The sequence below is a fragment of the Pundamilia nyererei genome, unplaced genomic scaffold (genome assembly GCF_000239375.1).
Source record: "Pundamilia nyererei isolate P.nyererei 1_Seehausen unplaced genomic scaffold, PunNye1.0 scaffold00356, whole genome shotgun sequence".
NCBI lineage: Eukaryota > Metazoa > Chordata > Actinopteri > Cichliformes > Cichlidae > Pundamilia > Pundamilia nyererei.
This window is the reverse complement of record NW_005187757.1, coordinates 221,297-238,530: the sequence shown is the minus strand read 5'-3', so window position 1 is coordinate 238,530 and position 17,234 is coordinate 221,297. Positions and strand designations below refer to the sequence as shown.

Genomic DNA, 17,234 nt, shown 5'->3' with positions numbered 1-17,234 from the left:
AGACCAAATCCGGAATAGAGAAGCCCCCGGCCCCGGCCCCCTCTGCCTGATGAAACCTGCTTCCTGCTGCGACAGCCGCAGCCGGAGCTCCCCGGGGCCGCTGGATCACATGATAGAACGATGCTGGCTAGCGAGCTAACATGTTAGCTTATGTTGTTAAAGCCCTTGCCAGGAATCGCACACGGACGCAGTAGCCCAACTAACAAGCAGCCCCAAAGTCCTTAAGTCCTCGGTGAGTCTAAAAACGCAGCTCTGTGTCATTTCTGAACGTTTTTATTGACCCAGAGACGTTAACTTAGCCAAGCTAGCTAAGTTAAACTTGTTTATAAGAAGTTCGTTTGGTGTGCGGGGCTTCTCGGCTAACGTTAACGATACTGGCCTTGTGCGGCTCGACCAAGAAGCTAATCTCACCTAAACACCTGGTTGTTTTGCTTGAATAGCAGTGTTGATGGCATGTTTACCGTTTAACGTATGTCGATGTAAGCTGGCTGATGTTTACAAGCCAAACTTGAGGCTAGCTGTGTGCGTTTGTTTGTTACTACTTAAGTGGCATTAAGCTTAGTTAACTAACTAACTAACTAAGCTAATGTTAGCAGCAAATCTGCGGTCAAAACGGCCACATCACAGTATACCGGTACTGTCAAAACAATACTTGTCATACGTGTTAAGAGTTTTCGCTTGCGCTTTCAAGGGCTCCTACTATGGTTGCAAAGGGCGAAAAAACTAATGGTACTACTACTAAAGCTACTTTAGCTTGACGAGCCAGGCAGGCTGTTTACTCCCTCATATGTGCTTGTTTTCAGTGTGAAAACCCTTTGATGCACCTGCCCCACCCGTAGAGGTGGTTTCACTTGTTTTTCCTGACAAGTGCTGTGTGCAGAGGTGACATCTGTTGCACCTGCTATCTCGGCGGGGTGGATCATATCTTTATCATATCTTTATCATATCTTTATCACAAATTTATCATATCTTTTAGTTCGGTGACCTGACTTAATTCCCAACACGGCTCCACCAAAGATTACTCAGAAGAGAAGTATGGAGGCTAAAGAAGTGAAAACATCTGGGTGGATCTGCAAGTGAATACACTTCTTCTATTCTCCTTCCACCACATTGTGTGCGTGTGTTTGTCTGGGAACATTGATTGGTTGTGGAATCTGTGATCCCTGAAAGCACTGACTCTTTCCTTTCACACCAAGATGTTGCTGAGTGCAGTAATCCGTTTCTGCTTTACCGTAGAGAGTTGCATCCGTTGTTACTCTGAGAAAGCGATGTTTCCCAGTTGTAGTCATGCTGTCTTCGGACACTGGATTCGCACCTTCTCACGCCGTGTTTTCTCACATTCAGTCTTCCCCGCCACTCTGGCTGCTGACACGCGCAGTAATTTGAATCTTTCTCAGCAGCTTTGTTTGCATATTACTTACCAGTTCACAATCACTGAAGACTCAGAAAGCCCATAATGAACACGGACATTTTTATTAGGGGTTTTAAACTTAAATATGACCAAATGAACAATTTGTTTTCTAAATTTCTACTATTTAGTTATCTGACTGGCACATGCAAAAATACTAGTTGCTAAATAATCTCACAAGTTTTTTATAAAAGCCTAATTTTGACGCCCATCGATTTTATTTGGCCTCAAATTGTTTATTAAAGAGCAGACTGATGTTTGACTTGCTGGAGTGTAAATGGAGAACAGGTCCTTTCTCTTTTTTTTTCTCTGTATTTTATAATACTGACTCTAGATTGATCATCAACTATAAAAGATTATGATGACCAAACCAGGTACAAATCATTATAAGAACTGCATTTAAGTTATTATTGATGGGCGATTTTAGATTTGCATCAATTCTTAGTTTCTTTTGTGTTTGTTTGTTGGTGCTCTCATTTAATTTCCAACAGTCTGTGAAAACATGGTCAAAGGTGACTGACTGATAAGTTGCAGGGGACATTGGACTTTATCTGCGAGACGAGAGCGGGGATGACTTAAGGTCACATGCAGATAGGAATTGTTATAGCAAAAGACTGTTAATTCATGCAGGAGACCACGATGCCCTCGATCATCGTACATTTTAACTAGTAAATCAACTAAGCTTAGACTTGTATGACCAGAATAACACATCATAATCAACATATTCTGAATATCATTCGTTTCAAACCTCAAACCCCCAGGTTAGGCTTTTTTGTCCTTAATGAAATGATCCTGAATTGGATAAGTGGAAGAAAATATATGGATGAGTGATAATTCACTGTTATATGTTAGAAAATTTTTTTTTCTAATAAGCTGTGTGGCATTTTTGTGAGGAAGGTTTAGAGTGGTGACAGAGAGGACAAGTAGATGCTATGTTTTGACAGAACTGGAGAAAAATGGAGTAAGAACCTTGTAAAGATTGAAAATGGGTGGCTCTAATACTTGGAGAAAAAGAATCGAACACCACAACCCTGTGTGGATTTAAGAGCTGTGCAAATGACCAATAGTAACCTATGGTGTTCCCTCTTTCACCTCCCTCCCTCCTCCCCGTCTCTCTGTGTGTTTTCCCTCCTGTCTCCCATAGGGCATTGTAGAAAGGGACTTGTCTTCTTTCGTACTTGCCCTCTTCGAGATATCAAGTCATTAAACTTCTGCCCAACAAGTCACAGGGGTTTTGGCATCCTTTTAAGGATCATCAGGCGAGCTAGTCCTTAGCATCACCGCAGAGATATCAGCAGGCTGAGGTTGTGGACTGTAATGGGAAAGATGGATAGGCGATAAATAAGACACCAGATTCTGAGGTAAGGTCATTCCACCGCTGTGCCTGTCACAGTCGGTCTCGCAGTTCAATTCTAGCTGATAAGAGCTTTGAGTCAAAGTGTCGTTGACCTTGTTTTTCTTTACCATCAAACCAAAGCTGCATTTTCAGTGAGGAAATTGTTAAGTTCCAAAAAGTAAATGTTAGAAATTGCCAGCATGCTTTGAAAGGCAAACTTGATATTATTCATACATAGCCTCATTTTAGTGCCATTAGCCAACATGGTGTAACAATCACAAATGCTATCATGGAAATGTTACCAAAGCCTCTTTATGCCAACAGAAGTTTTGTGTTCATTATCGTTTAGCTTAACTGTTAGGAACAATAAGATTTTACTGGTTTCTTTGGGTATGTAAAAGCTTATCAGTGAGACTAGGAACATTACTGCCATAGTAGCTGTGTTCTTTGTTTCATTTTATTACCGGCTTTCCCTTTAATTTTTGAACTGGCATAACCCCAGCAGAGTTATGTAATTTCAGTCACATATATTCACAGTTTCATTCTCTTTTCTCTGTCTTTCTTTATCTTGTTGGAAACATGGGGAACTTTAAAATGCACAGAAAGGCTTTATGATACTTGTATGGAAAAGTACTACTGTTACACTGATAAGTACGGATGTTACTACATAGTTATACCAACTAGAACACCTACCTGTATGTGGGGTTTTTTTATGTTATGAAATCTTGCAGGAGTGGTTGCCGAGTCCTTATCACCATTTATGAAGCAGGTGCTTTGCAGAGTAACCAGTTTTTGAGGTTGCAATGCCACAGAAAGGACCTGCACCAATTGGCATACCATGAGTTTCCATAAATTTGATGCCTATGTCTTTTATGCTCATCACTTTCTGGCTATAGTAGACCTTTACAGTCTTTATTCCAGTCACTGAGCATATTACATCAAATAAAGTCGTTTAAGTTGTCGAGTAATTCATTGTTTACTAATTGGTTAGTTTATGCACTACATTTGTGTTGGGGGGGTAGACTAAATATCAGAAGCATCCCTAAATGTAAGGCAGTAAAGTTCAAATTGTCATCAGCTACAGCCTCTGAAGTGAACCAAGAGTGACCGTAGTTGCTTTAAAAACATTTCCAGAAAAGGATTATAATAATTTTTTTAATTGTAGGTTTGAATAATGAACTGCATTAGATGTGCAGACAGAATACAGTTCTCTATCATGCCGTGTGACAAAGATGTCAGAAAGTTTGAACATTATCGTTTTTATTTGTCACAAAAATAACTCGGCCCTCATTTCCAAACTTGCTTGTTTCTTGTAGGCTGGTTAAGAACAGCCAAATAGCCTCCTGCTGATTCAGTTTCCTGAAATGTATCCATATGTGGCACATGACATGCTTTCATTTCTGCTTTTACATCCAGTTGGCTTTGCTGTATGCACATCTTTATAGCCAGGCTCCGAGTGGCCAGAACTACAAGCCTTGATCTATTTTAATTCTTTCTAAGAACTGTGTTATGCTGCGTAACAGCATAATAATCCACTTGTCATCGATATCTTCAAACCACATCCTTATTTTCTTAATTACACACCCAACCAAGAGGTTTCAAGAGAACTAAGTGTGTTTCTCACACTTGACTGTTTTGTAACTCTGTGGCATAGCTCTACCAGAGTCACCCACACTTGAGTATGTCTCAGGTGGTTGCTAACATGTTGTCTGTGAAACTCTCTTTTTAGAAATGCTTTGTAGCCACAACAGCTGACTACATGGGTTGTGCAGACTGTATATTTAAAGAAGACAATACATTTCCTGAAATTAAAGTCTGTCATCAGAACAGACTAAACTGTCTTTTTTTTGCTTTTAACCTGCATTGAGACCCTTAAGCTGTCTTTGTCAGTCCAAGGGGGATCTTACCCATATTTACGGGTAGGATCCAAGGAAAAACTTTGCTTCAGAGCATTTTGTAGTGATAGTAACTTTTAGCATAATGTCCTGTTGTTTTCATTTCGCAGGTACGTGTTGATTTCGTAATGACAAGCTGCTGTGCAGAAGATGTCCACGCTGTCTGTGACTGATATCCCAGATGTTGGTCATGGTAAGAGGAACGATCTCTGTCAGTCCAAAGTGAGAGATTTACCTGAGCAGGAGCCAATTCTTCCAATACGTGTCATTGTTAGATTATGCCATGAAGTATATGAAGTACTTGCTTTACATTCCAAGAGTGGGTATAAAAGATGTTTTTTATATTGTATTATCTTTTTATTTTAGTGGGGAGAGAGCCCTAAAAGAAATATCCTACTTTATAATAAATGCAGTTTGTGCATTTCTCAACAAATAATACTAAAATAATTTAGTGAAATAATAAGTAATTTATCTATTTATGTGGCTTATCTTTTATTTTAACTAGTCTTATTTAAGCTTACTATGGAAGTTTTTGCTGCATACCTCAGCCATTTACAGCCTTTCCCTGCTCTCACCTCATACACATGTGTGTCACATATGGAGATGAGCTGCCAAAAGACAGGTGATGTGTAATTAAGTTATTTTAATTGCAATAAAAACTTCCAAGCTAGTGTTAGATCAAAAATAACTCGAGTGACAGCGAGAAAGGGGCAGAGACACATTGATTTCAGAACTTTTTAGTTGTGACATCTCAGACACACCCAGAGTTTGCAGTTCAAGTGAAAAGCTTTTGGCTTAGGAAGTGCTGTTAGCTTCCTTTATCCTCTCCCGTAGCAAATGGTCCAACATGCCCTTTTAAACGCAGCACAGAATACATTGGCCCTTTCTCACCAGCTCATAATTTACCGTTGAATCTGTGATTGCTGCATCATGTTGTATATGTTTTTGTGAACATGGCTGTTTATGTCAGACAACTGTCAAAATAAAGATAAAGATGAGTGGAACGGCCTTGGACGATGATTATTGTTTTCGCTGTGTTTGTCTCGTCTCTCTCAGATGAGAGTAAGGTGTTTGATGGGGCCTCTGAGCTGCAGCTGGACTGCATGGTTGAGGAAAGCAGTGGAAGTACCACAATGAAGCATGATGGCCTGCTGTCACTGACTGACCTCTCCCACCCAGACGATTTCCCCGTCCCCCCTCATAATGGCCCCTCGCTGGCTGAGATGAGCAGCCCTCTGCCAGTAGAACCAAATGACATTAAGCTGGATCCAGCTGCAGGTGACACATCTGCAAGCACAGGTGCATGTTTTAAAAGTTTGTTTCAGCAAACCTGCATTAAATACATTGTTTTTAAATGAAAACAATGCTCTTCTGTGAGTTGGTTATTAAGAATTGGAGGGTAGGAAAACAGTGTCTTTGTATTTGTCACTATTGTAAATAGTTGAGTGGAAAACAGGACCTAGTTGTTAAATACAAAAATTAGAAAAAGGCATGACTAAACTTGCCCATCTCAGTTATGGCTGTTTGTACTGCAAGTGGAGTGACAACTTCCACAGACCAGTATAACCAGTATTATTTCCTTCTGATCTCTTGATGTTAGACATGCTTATTCTATAGTTTGACCTTTATGATGAGTCAGTAACGTTGAGTGTGTTTATTCTGTTCTATTTTGGTTTAGATACAAGACCTAGAAGTAACCCTTGTTTCTTGAAAGGAGCATACATAACAGACTGCTTCTGAGAAACTATCTTAACTAAACCCAGATCATTTTCTTGAGTTCACATTGGTGTCATATCTCTTTCATTTGTGTGTAGATGGTCAGCCAGTGAAAAGAAAGAAGGGGCCTGCTCCAAAGATGCTGGGCAACGAGGTGTGCAGTGTCTGTGGCGACAAGGCCTCTGGTTTCCACTACAACGTGTTGAGCTGTGAGGGCTGCAAGGGCTTCTTTCGGCGCAGCGTCATTAAAAGTGCCCAGTACTCCTGCAAAAACAATGGTCGTTGCGAAATGGACATGTACATGCGCCGCAAGTGTCAGCAGTGCCGCCTGCGCAAGTGTCGGGAGGCGGGGATGCTGGAGCAGTGTGAGTGTCTGTACGCCAAATGAATCAGAGATGAAGAAAACTTGCAAACCCACATGCAATGTTGGCATGTGGGTTTCTAGCCAGAGTGCAAGTCGTGACAATGAAAAGAAACTCTTTAATTAGCTTGAGCTTTAGGATGTGCATCCTCTTTTGACCTGTAGGTGTGCTTTCTGAGGAGCAAATTAGACTGAAAAAGCTGAAGAAGCAGCAGGAGGAGGAAACGGCCCGCACGTCCACGGTGGTCACACCCACCCCTCCTCAGGAAGCAGCCACACTGGATCCACAGCAGCAGGAGATGATTCAGAAGCTGGTGGCTATGCAGAAGCAATGCAACAAGAGGTCTTTCCTTGACCGACCAAAAGTGACGGTAAGTGCTTCAGAGGGGAGTTGGAGCTGAAATGGCAGCAGCTATAGAGACAGTGTCTCAAATGCTGAGGCGGGTTTGTCTCAGAGTCAGATTTATCTCACTACTGTATATTTACTGTTAATGTATTCCAGCCTTGGCCACAGAGTCAGGATTTGCAGAATCGAGAAGTGCGGCAGCAGCGGTTCGCTCACTTCACTGAGCTGGCAATCATGTCAGTCCAAGAGATTGTGGATTTTGCTAAGCAGCTTCCTGGTTTCCTTGAGCTCACAAGAGAAGACCAGATTGCTCTACTGAAGACATCTACTATTGAGGTCTGTTGCTAGAAATGTGACTTTTGTTAAATTGTACCCATTACACTAACTAGAGGGGGGGGAATGGTTTCTATCTTTTACTGGCCCTTTTATGAAAAGATTTAAGATGCCTCATTATGAGCCCATTTTCTTTGGATTGGCTGTCCATTGCTTGATTTTTAACTCGGCCCCTCTAAGAATAGCTACCTTGTTGTCTTGCCTCTGTGAATAATCCACAACCAAACTCTAAACATACTAAAAATACTTTAGCATTTTCATTTTATTTTGGCAAGTACTCTGTGATTCAGAGGTGGGAGTAAACACAAGTGCAAGTCTCAAATTTTAACTGTTAAGTATCAAGCAAGCAAACTCCAAGTTACTCCAGTGAGAATCAAACGCGTCAGAAAAAAATTCTGCTGATCTTTCGGTTTAGCTGTTTTCAGTGTTACTAGAAATTGTTGCAGCCGACGGTCTTATAAGCCTTCTGATCTAGTATTTGTTTTTCTGTGGCAGTAACAAACCCTCAACAGAGCCCAGTGCTCGGAAATAGTAATATGATCAGTATATTTCTGAAAGGAAAGCTCTGTAGTGAAAACAATTAATAGTATCCAAGGATGACTACAGTATACTTTAACATTGCTTATGATGAGCAAACCCAAAATACTTAACAAAGGAAATTTAGTTTAGAAAGAAGAGCAAATAATGACTCATAAGATACATATTCTGAGCAAATTTGCTTCTGCTTTTGATTAATAACTGTGAATCTGTAGTGTACAAACTGACTGTTACATTTTCATTGTAACAAATAGTTTGTGTTCCCTTTTGAGTAAGTACAAAAGTTAAAGGCTGGTGTAGTTGAAAGACAAAAAAATATGGGTTTTTTTTGTCTTTCTCAGATTATGCTGCTTGAGACGTCTCGGCGATACAATCCTGCCATTGACAGCATTACATTTCTGAAGGACTTCAGTTACAATAAGGAGGATTTCGCCAAAGCAGGTTCATTTGTTCATTTCTACCTACCAAATAATTGTTTTTATTACTTAACCACAGTGTGTGCATTTCATCTGTCAGAATCAAAATGTTTTTATGATGACAAAAATTTAAGTGCAGTACTTATAGTGTTAAAAAGGAGAAATAATATATACAAAATTCAGCACATGTACGCCAGTCCCTGCATTCACCTTATTGCACCAGTCCCATCAGTAATGATTAAAAACTCTGCTTTAATTGCATCTAATGCTTTAATGGTTGTATCGTGTGCCTTCTAGCAGAAAGTCAAAGATTACAGAGATGTATAGAAAATATGTTTTCATATGTTCCCTTACTGTGAAAATGCTCAAATCCACAGCGTGCAGCTGCAGTGCGTTTCTATTTGTAACATGACATTTCATTTCCTCCCTCCTCTCTCCACTCTTACCTCCTCAGGGCTTCAGTTTGAGTTCATCAACCCCATCTTTGAGTTTTCAAAAGGAATGAATGACCTGCACCTGGACGAGGCCGAATATGCTCTGCTCATTGCTATCAACATCTTTTCTGCGGGTCAGAATTTATAAGCTACACACCCTTCTCATAGTGAAAATGCTTTGAGAACTAATCCTTCCCTTTTTAGTTCTTTGGGAGAAATGAACTGGTTGCATTTGCAGATTGAGCATTTTTCCCCTCAGAAGGCTTTCTTTGCATTTTACCAAAATAGATCTTTTTTTTTTTTTTCTCCATAAACAAACAGGAGAGATTAATGTGTGTGTGTGTGTGTGTGTGTGTGTGTATTTGCTTTCAGATCGGCCAAATGTGCAAGATCATGATCTGGTGGAGCGGCTGCAACAGCCCTATGTGGATGCACTGCGCTCTTATATCATGATTAAGAGACCAAATGTAAGCACCAGATATATCTGTAGCTTTTTCTTTTGTTACAGACTGAACGTCAGTATAATCAGGCTGTCATCATCACAACAAGCACATTAGGTCATGACTAAGGTCATATTGTATTGTTGAGACTTGTAGGGGGTTTGAACTGTTAGAAGAGCAGTTGTGTGCTAGATAAAGCTGAGTGGTGAAAGGAATCAAATGTAGACCACATATTGTTATCTAAAAACAGCAACAATTATACATTATCAGCTGAGTTGATAATAGGTATTTGTGTGTTTTCACACACATATTGTGAAGTGATTGTGTTTGAAAGGCGCTTTGGAAACTATTCATTTATTTTTAAATGAACTTCCTTAGGATCACTTGATGTTCCCCCGCATGCTGATGAAGCTGGTGAGCCTTCGTACACTAAGCAGCGTCCACTCGGAGCAGGTTTTTGCCCTTCGCCTCCAGGACAAGAAGCTTCCCCCACTACTATCTGAAATCTGGGACGTCAATGAGTGACTGCAAACCTGATGTCACACTCCGTGGCTTTGTTAAGCCTGAGACAGACATTGCATCCAGCAAGATCACTGACTCCTTTCTGACGATCTTGTCAAGGACTGGTTGTTTTCTTTTTCATGGGGAAGGGAGAGCAACGCTGCCCTTTGCTCTCAGACTGCTATATGGCTTTGTGTTCCTAAGAGGAACATGAACGCCTACTTTTCTTTGAACCTTGCTTTTTTTTTTTTTTTTTTTCTTCCATGTAGATACTGACGTGATTGTGGTTAAATACCAGCATTCGGCTCTTTAGCCAGTTATCTCTGATTTAATATTTGTTGAACGTTTTGTCAATCTCTAGTGCGGTTTTTATCCTTTTCCTCTAACAATAATAATCAACAGGAACTGAGCAGGTCTTGGCTGTGGCTGTTTGAAACGTCAGGATTACAGTCACACATTCAGTTAAAATGGTGATATTTGCATTTGTGCAATAGAACGGGGAAAAGATGGGCATAATCAGACCCATGACAGCTTTTCACTTTATTGACATTAGGTTAAAATATAGGCCATTTGGTTGATACGTAATATGCATTTTAATATGGCAGCAAATAGATTTTTGTTCCCTTTGGAGTAAGTACAAAAGTTAAAGGCTGGTGTAGTTGCTCAGGTAATGTGAAGTAGACCTCTGAGAACTGGAGGCTTCTTTAATATCTATTAGTTTAATAGATTTACTTTAGTTTTTCCAGATGAATAAGGGACCTTTTTGGTCGTTTGTAGAAGCCCATTACAGTTAGTGTAAATTGTATATTTGTTTACATTAAAAATAAAAAATGCAAAGCTTATCCTCAAGATTGTACAATCACATGCTAACGCACAAGAAAGTACAACTCTGCAGGTGACTAGTAGGCTGGGCCCTTCACAGGAAATGGTGCGTTTTGTTTTGTTTTATCACTCAGTGCAATGGTACCCTGAAATACAGGCGGTATTGTCTTTAAGATGTAAGGAAAGATGAAATTTCAGTTTGGCAAAGTCAATCTACCATGTCTCTGAGCCTTTTTTTGTTTTCCCCAATGAGAAAGCCCCTTTTCTGTCAAAGTTGCATTCACAAATAAATGAAAAGTATTGGCTTGATTAACACCATCTTTGTAACTGTGTAAGTGAAATGTACTTTTGTGATTTCGCTCTAGCATTTAAAAGTGTGTCAAATGTTTGAGCAGAAAAGGAGACGTTTTGTGACATTTTATTTTTGATAATCTACTATGTAACTAATACGGAGGACAATAAATGTCAAGCTGAATTTCTAGTTAGAAAGCTAACTTGATCTAAAGGTCTGTAATAGTGTGAGTATCTTCCTTGAATGGGTACTCAACATCAACAGCTTTAACCGGTCAGATTTTGGGAAACCTCACTAAAAACATGTACCAAAATCTTTATTAACAGGGAGCAGGAATCAACAGGAAAGAACTACTTTACTAGAGATATATATGTTTTTCTTATTGCTGTGTTTTCCATGCCTTGTCCTGTGCGGTGTAACACTGAAATGCTGCATAATGGATGATAAAGGACTGCCAATAATTGTGAAGTCTGTTTTCTCTTCCTATGTTGAGTGAAGACGGCTGAAAATTGGGACAGTTTAATGGCTTTGCAGTCTGTTTTACAGTAATTTAATTACCTCTGTAGCCATTACAAGATGTCAAGGTTGGATTTCTCAATAACTGTAGATGTAAAATGCAGTTTGCTCTGCCCTAACAAACAACTTCTATTATTTCAGCCGGGAGGTCGTCCAGAATCATGTTTTTGGGGACCTTTTAGCTAATAAATTCCATCAGACTGCTAACGTGCTGGTTAAATGGGACATTATCTACACCTGCTACACAAATGTCACACAGGCACAAGTAGACTCTTCAAAATTCACTTTATTGCACATTAGATTTTTGTCCAAAAGCACTTGCTGGTGGACTTGATGTTTAATTATTTGAATTTTTGGTTGTTAAGCTTGGATTGTGTAACCAAACTGACCCCCTTTTTTTTTTTTTATAAACTTTATCGCCATATTGACCAACATGTCTGTATTGTATAATATTAGCTTAAACTGATTATCTCTCCCATGTTCAGCTCATGCTTTTAATAAAATTGGCTTTGTTTATTAAAGTGTTCCTGTGAACCACCATGCACGGCATCGGGAACCCCGAAACTGACAATATTATTTTCCACTTTATTTTTAATTTTATTTTTTTTGCTTTCCTGCCTGTGAGATGTAAGGATGTCTTGTGTGAAAATGATATATTGATATACAAAATTAATGACAACTCTAGTGGTTTAAAAAAAATAGTGATGACAATAATTAATTGGTGAATTAACTCCCTAGTTTGTATTTGCCTTTGACATCGTCTATGATGTGGCCTCTATGACAACTTGACTTTTATGTTTCACCATGCGGATTAAATGATCTAATGATACAATCCTTTAGCCTGGTTCATGCATCTTTGACCAAGCTGGATGAAAACTGATTTTAAAATGTCTCACACAGCCTAACATTAAGAAAATGTGTAAAATGATAAAAACAGTAAACGTTACTTAATGGTTGGCTGAATAAATGCAAATGCTTGTCCAGCCACATTCCTTACAGTGGGGTGCTCTTAAGATGTTAGAATAGCTGTGGAAAACCTAGTGACCAGATTTTCTTACTTAGTAGTTGCTTGTGGGAAACGTCTAACAAAAGACCATCCATAAGGGTTTGTTCCTGCCAGAAGAAGAATGGAACAGCAGCTAACATCAGGAAGCAAACTTTAGCTATGACAATTTTTTTTTCATTCTGTAGGCACAGAAAAGATGGTGGTGTCCTGGCATTTTTGACCATGTACTATGTCAATCCTTAAAATTTAGTTATAGATTTGGATTTTGTTGATATCCATATAATCAATCTCTGATATAGTGTTTTATTTATTAAAAAATAATGAGCAGGTTAAGACAAGAACGGATGCAGGAGCGTGTAACCAAACCGGTGAAATGCTTATGCAAAACTTTCCTTTAGGTCCCTTTTTAACAAAATGTGAATTTTTGTATTTTGGGTTTTGGTTTGATGCTTGCAGGACCTAAAAATAGCTTCTGTAATATTACTATTAATTTACCACCTTATCCCTTGGTTGTATACCATTTCGATTCACAGAGGGAACATGATTAACTTCATTATTATTTTCTAGTGTGCGTACTGTAATCAAAGAGCAATAGCTATTTTTGTGTATATGTATATTGTGGTAATGCTGCCGATATCTCAGGTTCTTAGCTCATCCACACATTTGCTGTTTTACAAGGAATAACCTGCTAATTGTAATGGATTGAGAGGTGGATGAGACTCGTTCAGTGCAGTTCTGGTTTGTCTTCAGCAGATCTTCAAGCCTTTTTATGTTGCTGACCTCATGGCTTTTTTCTCTCTGAATGTACCCAGCCATTAATTTGGTTAATGCTATCTTTGATAGAGATGTTCAACATGTACCGTTTCATTTTCATTCTCAGCAACACATGCTGAGTGTTCAAAGCCAGAGCTTTGAAATGCAAATTCCACTTTTTGAATGATCTGGAGACATTTTAATTGCCCCGGGTTACTGACAGATTATTCAACACTACTGTCAGCATGAAGTACTCTGTCATCAGGTTGGCTGATTGAAGAAACTTTTGGGGGTATATAGCACATATTTCACTTACAAAAACCCCCCAACTAAATTTCTTTATCATTGCGTTAAACCAAGTAGCCTACTAAAATTCATACAGTTAAAATTTATTTGGATTGTTTTTAATCACTTTTTGTTAGCTTTTTGGTCATTTTAACTTTAGTTAATTATAAATAATGTAAGGGTGGTAGGCTTATCAAAAACTAAATACGGGGACCCAAATGGCTCCCGGCGTCCCTGCTGCGCGATAAAACGCAGGAAAATGGTACAAATAGATTTTTAGAGTGAACCAATGGTGACGATCCCCAGTTGGGAGCATTAGGTGGGTTTTGTCGCTTCCGTTAGGTCGGCCTCTCAGTATGCGGAACTCCCTGCAGGCTTCTAGTGCTGCTGATGATGATGGGGAGGAGGAGGAGGAGGAGGAGGAGGAGGATGTTGTGAAGGCAGGTTGTAACTGACCGAGCCACACGTTTCACTGAGCAGGCAGGCGGACACATATTTCGCATAATTTATTATGTTCCGGGACACTCAAACGGAGTGGCTAACCTTTTCAGCGGTTGTCCGCGCTCGATGTTTTCAATGATAAAAGAAGGACTGAATTCTGACAAACATCGCTGCCTCTCCGCCGTGACCGAGGAGAGCGCCCACCATTCAGGCCGTCATCGGCAGCTGGCTGGCTTGGCAGCGAGCATTAGCGGCTAACCGGCTAACGTAGGTAAGGTTATTCCCATTAACGCCTGTCCTCTGTGAACGCATTCAGCGCATATGTGTCGTGTGTTCTCAACTGTGTCATTGCGTTTGTTACGTTTGACAGGTGTAATGTGTGTGAGACTAACGTACTGGTGGTAGCTAGGCAGCTCGCAAGCTAGCTTGCTAGCTAATCCACTCGTGACGTAGGAAAGCATACGGCTAGCAGAGGAGGGGTGAGAAGATGCTTCCTTGGCGTTAATGTTTAGGACGAATCAAAGCCAGACAGCCTGTTTGAAATATTTATCCATATATATAATATAAAAAAAAATGACAGCACTACCACCGTGCACCAAGGACGGTTGTATCTGAGCTGGGAGGCGCTGACATTGCCTTATCACATTTCTTCTAAGTGCTGTTTGTTAATGTTACCTTCCTCTTGGCATACGTCCTCACCATGGCTAATCTCAACTTGTTCCAGTAAAATTTAGACTACACACCCAGACAGGCTAGTCATGCGGGATTTGTGCATGTCAATGTGGTTAGGGTTAGGGTTCGCAACCCGTGACGGTTTTCTGTTGAAATAGTGTGCCATTGTGAAGTCCGTCATCACGCCTGAAGCATTGCTTAACAGTTGGATAATTTGACACAATGTTCACATTAGCTTGCGACATAAACGTTGGGCACTAACGTTAACGTGTGAAAACATTAGCACGGTTTCGTCATCGAAGAAAGAGAAAGTATTTTTTTTTCATGTGGATACTTAGTATGTTAATATGTACAGAAATTTAAGATATACGTCAACATATTTTAATAAAGATGATTTGAGGGTGACTGGAACATAATGTTCAATGGATAACTATACACGGTCTTTTTTATTTGCTGTCATGCATGTCTTTATTGATATGACGACATTTAGGTGAATGAGATAATAAACCCAGGCTTTATGTAGATTTCACCGTTAAAATAGCTATCATATTAAACCAAAATTTTAAGGACACGTGATTATTTTGTGCTTTTGCAATACAATCAGTGAACGTGTGTTAATATGATGTTTCTGGTTATGTCAACATTTCAGCGTTTGGGCGAATGACAGTGTGGTAAAAGGCATTGCAAATGAAGGACATTGTGGTCCCACAGGCAGGCCAGTATTTCTTGCTGGTGACAGGTATGGATTGGCTCAGGGAATCAGGCACCTTCCGTCTGTCTTTGAGGTGCTGAGGTGAACGGCAAAAAGATCCCCGAAGTCTCCTGTCAGCATTGGGCATATTTGTTTTGGGTGGGTTTATAAACCTTCAGGAATAAAGTTTTAACATAACTGAATAGCTAGCCTTCATTCTTAATAATGACAAGATTATTTGCATGTGAAATTGTGTTAAAGTGTGAGTTAAACAGTGCAATCAATGTCCATACACTAGATCCAATCAATAAGTGGTTGTCTTTTCCATTTACCAGAACTTTATCAGAGAAAGGAGTGTGTCCCAGTCACATGTAATTCACCCAATGCATTACAGACTAGCTACAGATCTTTGACTATATCCTCTTGATTGATGATGGGGTAAAATTTGATTTGAATCTCAAAGCCTCTGGGGAAAAATGTAAAAATAGGCCAATCACAAATGGTTTCTGAGGACAAATATAATTTATTATACACTGGAGCTTTTAGGCTGGGGGGTTATCTGGGTGATAACGAAATTAAGCTTTGGTTATAAGATATTGTGAAACAAACATATTGGTATGTAACTTGTTGTTAAATCAAAACAAGGCATGAGTGTCCTTGTTTTTTTTTTATTTAATGCACATTGAACTCAGCGTTGCCATTTTATCAAAAAAAAAAAAAAGGTACCTGGAACCTCATTCAAATGAAGCCAGTCTTCGTCACACCTTGCAATGCAAATTATTAGCACATAGTTAGTTTCCTACAGTCAAACAGATAACTGAACACCATAAACGTGTTGGTTATTTCATTTTGTGACCACAATTTCAAGATGTAGAAACATGGCCAGTCACCAAGCATATATTACGATCTTCTATAAATCATTTTAAAGTTGCAGCACTCGTTCCTTGTAGGTTATGAGCGGCAGGGGACCAAAATATATCAATACTGGTCCAGTTGTTAAACACTGTACACTGTATTGGTTCAATAAAATGATAATTTAAAAGTGATAACTCATTGAATAATAATAATGGATTGGATTTATATAGCGTTTTTCAAGGCACCCAAAGCGCTTTACAATGCCACTATTGTACTCTCGCATTCATACACTGGTGGAGGCAAGCTATGGTTGTAGCCACAGCTGCCCTGGGGCAGACTGACAGAAACGAGGCTGCCATATCGCGCCATCGGCCCCTCTGGCCAACACCAGTAGGCGGTAGGGTAAAGTGCCTTGCCCAAGGACACAACGACCAGGACAGAGAGCCCGGGGATCGAACCGGCGACCTTCCGGTTACAGATGCGCCTCCTAAGAATAATACTTTCTTAATCTACACATTATCCCTTACTTGTTTATGCGGCCTTGCTGACCTGATCGATTTCAGTAGCATTCTCTGTTTGTACTTACTGCTGTTTACTGTGACTGGCAGTAAATGTTAACCATGTTGGAGGCCCATGAATCATATCTGTCTCCTCTCCATGCTTACATAACAAGTGACTGCTTGCCTGCAGACCACTCTGAAGAGATTCATCTGTTGTGTTAATGTACATCATTATCTAGCCTTTGAAGATTGTTGTAATGTTGTGACAATTCTTTATTCCCGGTTTTTAGAGATAGGAAAAGGGGATCAGTACCACACTCGGTAATTAAAGACAATCAGCGAAGTGGCACAGTCCTGCCATCCTTATCTAAAAATAATGTTGTGAGCCAGTATCTCTGTGCTGGATGAGTCTGCCTGCAGCGCTACTGCTTCATAAAACAGCCATTTTGGCTTTGTACCAGGAAGCTTTCAGGCTGCCAGACCTGTGCATAGGTTCATTTTCCTGATGGTTTCATGAGATAATTGTTACATTGTATTCTCTATAGGCCTGTTGAATTGTCCATTTTGTAGTTTTTCTTTGCTGTGACAAGGTTTATGCTGTTGCCGCTATCCAACCTTGTAGAAGTTGTTCCATGTATTTTATTTATCTTTTAAAGCTTGAGCTGAAAAGTTTATTTT

The 17,234-nt window shown here is 39.7% G+C and overlaps 2 protein-coding genes across 21 annotated transcripts in view; both read left to right on the top strand.

Annotated features, from left to right (window-relative positions):
• On the top strand, window positions 1-11,305 carry nr1h3 (nuclear receptor subfamily 1, group H, member 3). 3 transcript variants are annotated; one of them, XM_005752397.1, is made up of 12 exons: window positions 1-232; window positions 977-1,076; window positions 2,553-2,769; window positions 4,750-4,832; window positions 5,696-5,938; window positions 6,454-6,720; window positions 6,882-7,087; window positions 7,219-7,398; window positions 8,274-8,373; window positions 8,803-8,916; window positions 9,155-9,249; window positions 9,601-11,305. In XM_005752397.1, the coding sequence occupies exons 4-12, from the start codon at window positions 4,790-4,792 to the stop codon at window positions 9,745-9,747; spliced, it is 1,395 nt and encodes a 464-aa protein (XP_005752454.1). In that variant the 5' UTR covers window positions 1-232; window positions 977-1,076; window positions 2,553-2,769; window positions 4,750-4,789; the 3' UTR covers window positions 9,748-11,305. The 3 variants fall into 3 exon arrangements, with proteins under 3 accessions (XP_005752454.1, XP_005752452.1, XP_005752453.1); XM_005752395.1 differs by lacking the exon at window positions 977-1,076; XM_005752396.1 differs by lacking the exons at window positions 977-1,076; window positions 2,553-2,769.
• A 2,508-nt stretch (window positions 11,306-13,813) lies between these two features.
• madd (MAP-kinase activating death domain) overlaps window positions 13,814-17,234 on the top strand; it is a 50,760-nt gene continuing 47,339 nt past the window's right edge. For all 18 annotated transcript variants that reach the window (XM_013915742.1, XM_013915735.1, XM_013915740.1 and 15 more), the window contains exon 1: window positions 13,814-14,109. The gene's annotated coding sequence lies outside the window, so the exon portion shown is untranslated. The remainder of the gene's footprint in view (window positions 14,110-17,234) is intronic.

Excerpts from the sequence above, each read along its gene's own strand:
- nr1h3 (XM_005752396.1), top strand. The coding sequence starts at position 4,790 with ATGTCCACGCTGTCTGTGACTGATATCCCAGATGTTGGTCATG. Across the intron at positions 4,833-5,695 it reads TATCCCAGATGTTGGTCATG|ATGAGAGTAAGGTGTTTGAT; the intron begins GTAAGAGGAACG and ends CGTCTCTCTCAG. Across the intron at positions 9,250-9,600 it reads TCATGATTAAGAGACCAAAT|GATCACTTGATGTTCCCCCG; the intron begins GTAAGCACCAGA and ends GAACTTCCTTAG.